General features: G+C 38.3%; 1 protein-coding gene across 1 annotated transcript in view; it reads left to right on the forward strand.

Moving 5' to 3' along the window:
• Positions 1–5,865, forward strand: part of LOC106874166 (uncharacterized) — a 55,027-nt gene that overhangs the window by 41,486 nt on the left and 7,676 nt on the right. Inside the window, exons 5-7 of the mRNA XM_014921795.2 lie at positions 2,601–2,603; positions 3,661–3,824; positions 5,017–5,344. Of these exons, the coding sequence (XP_014777281.1) occupies positions 2,601–2,603; positions 3,661–3,824; positions 5,017–5,344 (495 nt within the window). The remainder of the gene's footprint in view (positions 1–2,600; positions 2,604–3,660; positions 3,825–5,016; positions 5,345–5,865) is intronic.

Here is a 5,865-nt window from a genome sequence, read left to right on the forward strand (position 1 = left end):
AACCAGCCTCTTCGTGGGAGTGTTAGGAATTATTGTTATTATTGTACCAGCAGATTCTTTTCTACTCTAGGCACAAGGCCCGAAATTTTGGGGGAGGGGAACAGCCGATTAGATCGACCCCAGTGCGCAACTGGTACTTAATTCATCGACCCCGAAAGGATGAAAGGCAAAGTCGACCTCGGCGGAATTTGAACTCAGAACGTAAAGACAGACGAAATACTGCTAAGCATTTTGCCCGGCGTGCTAACGTTTCTGCCAGTCGTCGCCTTACTGTACCAGCAAATTGAAAGTGATGTAATCGGGTCAGTGGTTCCAGGTAAATGATAGATATGTGGTTCGGGTTCCGTCAATGGGTTTAATTTCATTGAAGGCTGTGTGGTTAAGCTCACTTTGTAACCCCATGGTTTCGAGTTCAGTCCCACCGTGCGATACCTTGGGTAAATGTCTTCTACTATTGTTCAGGTCGACCAATGCCTTGTGAGGAAATTTGATTGACGAAAACTGTTCAGAAGACTGTGGCATGTATGTGTGTGAATGTGCGTGTGTGTGCGTATGGGTGTATGTCTTTGTGCCTGTTTCCCACCACCACCACCGCTTGACAACTAGTGTTGGTTTGTTTAAATACCATAAAATAGCGGGTCAGCTAAAGATCCTCATAGAATAAATAGCAGACTTTGGCAATAATAAGTTTTGGGGTCGATATGTTCGAGTAAAACCCTTCAAGGTGGTCTTCAGCATGGCCGTAGTCCAATGACTGAAACAAGCAAAAAGGTAAAAGATAGTATAAAGGTAGCACATTTACTCGACATTTAAGGAAAGTATCATTGATTCCTAAGATCAATGACAAGCCTAAGATCAACAACGTTCTATCAGTGACCATCCCATCTTTAATGAGGTGTGAACGACCACGTAAAAAGTCCATCGTTGTTTCGCGTAGAGACTCACTATTGACGTGAAGTTCGGCAGACTTGGTGCAGAGCCAGATAAAATTCTTGTGCTCTGATTACAAATCCTGTTCTCTTCGACTATAATTTTCGTTCCTTTAATGTCTATAAAATACCTATCATTTAAGTATTAGGCTCGATTTAATGGATTTCTGAATTTCCGCAAAATCTTTTGTTCTTCTGTAGATGTTAAAAATCCCTGTTATGAAGCAAGTGGTCGATTAGTGGATTAGCAGGACCAATACAATGCCATACTAAAAGAACAGCTGAGCATACTTATTGGAAAGAACATTAAATATCTTAATTAGAAACAATTATACGCAGTTGAAAAAAAACAATATTAGTCATTGAAAATATTTCTTTTTAAAGTTTTTGGCGAGTACCGATGCATATTTCAGTCTTACGCGACCTCGTCGGAAAAGCAAACACTTCATCGTACTTGCCATATAGAATACTTTGCGACATTTAGTTATGTCATATTCTGCAAATGGTGACTATAGGACTGTTTTGATTTAGTTTTACTAAGTGATTATGCGAAGTAAAATCCTTATATACTGATTTTCTTCCATAAATTCTAGGTGCCACCAATACTTTTAGGCAAAAGCAAGAGTGGAAAAATGCGTCATGCGTCATGGATTTTAGTGGCTTTATGCAACAAGAGAGTGAGAGTTAATCTTTGCTTGCAGATCTAGTTTCATTCGTCCAGGTGTTTGTCAGTAAAGCAACAAATAAATTTAATTCAACTGAAGAAAGTGTAAACCATTCACTTGACTTTAGCAACCTCATGTTTAGAAACCTGTTGCTAGTATTCTGACGTTAGTAACACGATACTGGTAATTTGACACCGACAACATGATACCAAAAACCTGGTGATAGCGTTAAGATGTGAACAACTTAAATACTGCTGCTACTGTTGTTGTTGTTGTTGTTGTTATTGTCCTTATATTTGTTTACCTCCAGATCAACCCAGACATGGCATACTTATGATTAAGGACATTCAAGTCATTACCAACTTGTCTTGTTTTTATATATCAGAGTCTATATTGTGCAATATGCCCTTTCTTTTTTAAAGAGTGCATTTTGAAGGAGACTTACATGCTATTTCTAACAGCGGAAGCTCTCTCGTTATCTCGTATTACAACTAGATGCTGTAGTTATTGTTGCTTAGTCCTATTTCAGCTCTGATCAAGCAGACCTTGGAATAAAAACATCCGAACCATGGCCCTTAAGTCTTTTCAGACAATTTATCTCAGATTACGTTATCCAATATGTCCATTTTTAAGCTGAGGACGTGTTTTCCAAGGAAATTTAGCTGTTATTTCTAACAGGTTGAACTGTTAGGTAGAAACTCCTAGCCTGAGCTCTTAAGGTCTGTACTTCGGTGCTAACCTGCTGATGAAGATGAAAGCCAATAACCTTACTGTAATATTTTTTCAAGATATAGTGTAGCTAGAACTACGCGGGGGTGCTGAAAAGTTTCTGGCTTTAGGTAACAGAAAATACAAGATCAGTTAATTATAATTTTATTCAACATATTCCCCTCTCAGCAGTTCTTCAGTTTTCCTAAGCCCTGTAAAAGAGCTCGGAAGGTTAGGCCTCCAACCAGGCCTTTCAGCAATCCCTCATATATTATCCAATGTGTTAATCTTTTTCTAGACGGTAAGGTGAGATAAAGGTGGGGAGCTTTAACCGCTAGTTCCAGGTGTTCGATACACAACGTAAAGGCTTCCTCATTGGCTTTTCTTCTTTTATGAATCAGCATTACATCAACAGTTAATAAGCGACACGCCATCAACAAGACTTGAGAATTAATCTGTTTGTTCATACTAAGTTAGCTATTAGTAACCTACTGCAGTGTAAGTTTTAATGACATAGTGTTTCTTTCCTATATCTAACTTTACTGCTCGAAAACCGATATAGGATTTTTTTTTTCGGGAAAAATATAATTCACACTCACACATAGGCACGCAAACACGTGCGTGCACAGTTACTAACTATGTCTATTTTTCGCAGCGAGGCTAAAACTAAGCTTATTGAACGAATTATTGTGACTTTAAAATAATCATCTATGTATCCTGCTTAACGTAAATAAATCGTTGAAAGACAATTTACAGTGGTATTCGTCCAGAGATGGCGTCTCCTGTGGCCATGCTATACTTAAAATCCTAATATATATGTGTGTGTGTGTGTGTTTATATATAACGATGACCACTAAGTGGACATCGTTATATATAAACATATACATTAATCCTCTAAGATCTCAGATATTTTTTATGAATCTCTCTGATTCTTTCAATGTGCTAGCTTCCTGGTAATAAATCGATATTAATATATGATTTTTTACCCTATGCTTTAATTTGATTATATATATATATATATATATATATATATGAAGGGCTTCTTTCAGTTTCCGTCTACCAAATCCACTCACAAGGCTTTGCTTGGCTCGAGACTATAGTAGAAGACACTTGCCCAAGATACCACGCAGTGGAATTGAACCGAAACCATGTGGTGAGGAAGCAAGCTTCTTACCGCAGTCATGCCAGCACTGATATGTGGGAGGGGGGTGTATCTGTACTCATACATACATACATACATACATACATACATGCATAAATACATATAAGTATATTTCTCCGACTTGATTTGTTCTTCAGTTTTTCCGACATTCCAGAATGATATCCAGTCAATTATTTATATCCTTGTATTTCACTAGGTTTTGGTATCGGTGGTATGATCCACAGTGGTCTACAACTGGGACAGCATTTGCAACTTATCGGTGGATCGAATGACTGTGATGGTCTAATGCAAATTGTAAAGCCATTATTTCATCTGGTTTTTACTTTTGTCCAACTCTACTTTGTATTTCTCAACCCTAAGGTAAACTATTTAAATTTACAGATTTTTCTTTTTTCGTTTTTAATTTGGTCTACAAGATTTTTTATGGGACACCGTGTGTTGAAACAGATTTTGATTGATCCCGGGAAGGTCATTATGCCAATAATAAACACACGCACTTATTCAATTTTACTTCTTTATTATTAGTCAATAACATTCCCGCTCTACTCCAGGGTAGCTTGAACATGCCATTGAAGGGGTAGTGAATGGCAACGAAAGTACTTTGACAAAGAACTGGTTGAGTGATTAACCAAAAGAGAAAGCAAACAATCGTTTACTGAGCTGGTTAAATGACTAACCAGCTGATTAATAATGAAAAAGTGCAACTTAACCAATGTGTGTGCTTATCAACGATATAATGATCTTCCCAAGTTACAGGTTCTTATCATTCGGGCTACAGCTTTTAAGAATTTTTTTTTTATGTTTTACATTAACGAATTATATGATCATATATATAACTATTAGTGCTCTGATTTTTAATGTTGTGTAACCATCAAGGTTAGCTTTGTGATAGCAAAGCTATGATCAAGTCATTTCCAACCATATCTTATTTTAAAACATAGTATATCTAGGACTACACTATCCGATGTATCTTTCCATTTCTTAAAATGATAGGATATGATTTGATACAGCGGTGACTGTTCATTCTAGTAGGTCAACCATTCACATGTTGTGGCACTCCGTCGCTTACGACGTCGAGGGTTCCAGTTGATCCGATCAACGGAACAGCCTGCTCGTGAAATTAACGTGCAAGTGGCTGAGCACTCCACAGACACGTGTACCCTTAACGTAGTTCTCGGGGATATTCAGCGTGACAAGGCTGACCCTTTGAATTACAGGCACAACAGAAACAGGAAGTAAGAGTGAGAGAAAGTTGTGGTGAAAGAGTACAGCAAGGTTCGCCACCATCTCCTGCCGGAACCTCGTGGAGCTTTAGGTGTTTTCGCTCAATAAACACTCACAACGCCCGATCTGGGAATCGAAACCGCGATCCTATGACCGCGAGTCCGCTGCCCTAACCACTGGGCACCTTCACTGAGAGTAGCCCTGAGATAATCTATAATTTTAAGTAAATCATCAGTTGAAGATATTTCATTCCACATACGTCATAAACATCTTTGAAAATGCATGAACAAATTACTCTCCTCTAATTGTTTATTTTTGTTTACCACAGGTTTGCATCCATCGCTACAAGACATTGGCTCGTTTCGGATTAATGCATATGTGCGGCACAAATATTTGTGTCTGGTTTCGTAATATTGTAGTGGAAACACTGCATGAGATGCATTCTGGGATTGCTCACTCTTCGAACGGTCATGGCAGTCACGGTCACGATCATCCTCTCGTTGAACATCACCAAAACAATCACACTACACATCCAAGTATTCATATGCATACCGTTCATCACGTTAAAGATACACATCATATAGAACATTCTCACAACTCGTCTCTTCAGCTCCATTCTCACCACAATGGAAATGTTTCTTCCACGCTAATTGCAGGTAATTGCGGACATTCTTTACCTTTTATTTTCCGTAAAAGAAGCACAGGCATGGTTGTGTGTTTAAGAAACTCACCACGGCGTCTTGGGCATGTGACATCCGCTACAACCCTAGCCGGCCAAACCTATGTGAATCAGTTTGGTAGAAGGAAAGCGCGCGTATGTGTGTATGTGACAACTGTTGTCGGTTTGTTCAGGTCCCCGTAACTAAAGGTTTGACAAAAAAAAGCCGACAGAATAATTACCAGAGTTTAAAAATGAGTACTGGGGTCGATCTGCCCGACTAAAGTCTTCAAATTTTCTTGTATCAAAACTCAAGGAAACATGTCTTATGTCTATTCCCTATGAGTTCCTCCAAAATTCCTTTCGAACGAATTTTTGTGAGCATTTATTTATTCATTTATTTTCTGCAATGCGTGTGCGTGCGTGTGTGTGTGTGTGTGTGCATTTACTTATGCTTATATAATATTTATAGATATATACAGCGATTTTCTTTTAAAAATCCTGTCTGCATGAGCATTA

The sequence above is a fragment of the Octopus bimaculoides genome, chromosome 3 (assembly GCF_001194135.2).
Source record: "Octopus bimaculoides isolate UCB-OBI-ISO-001 chromosome 3, ASM119413v2, whole genome shotgun sequence".
Classification (NCBI taxonomy): domain Eukaryota; kingdom Metazoa; phylum Mollusca; class Cephalopoda; order Octopoda; family Octopodidae; genus Octopus; species Octopus bimaculoides.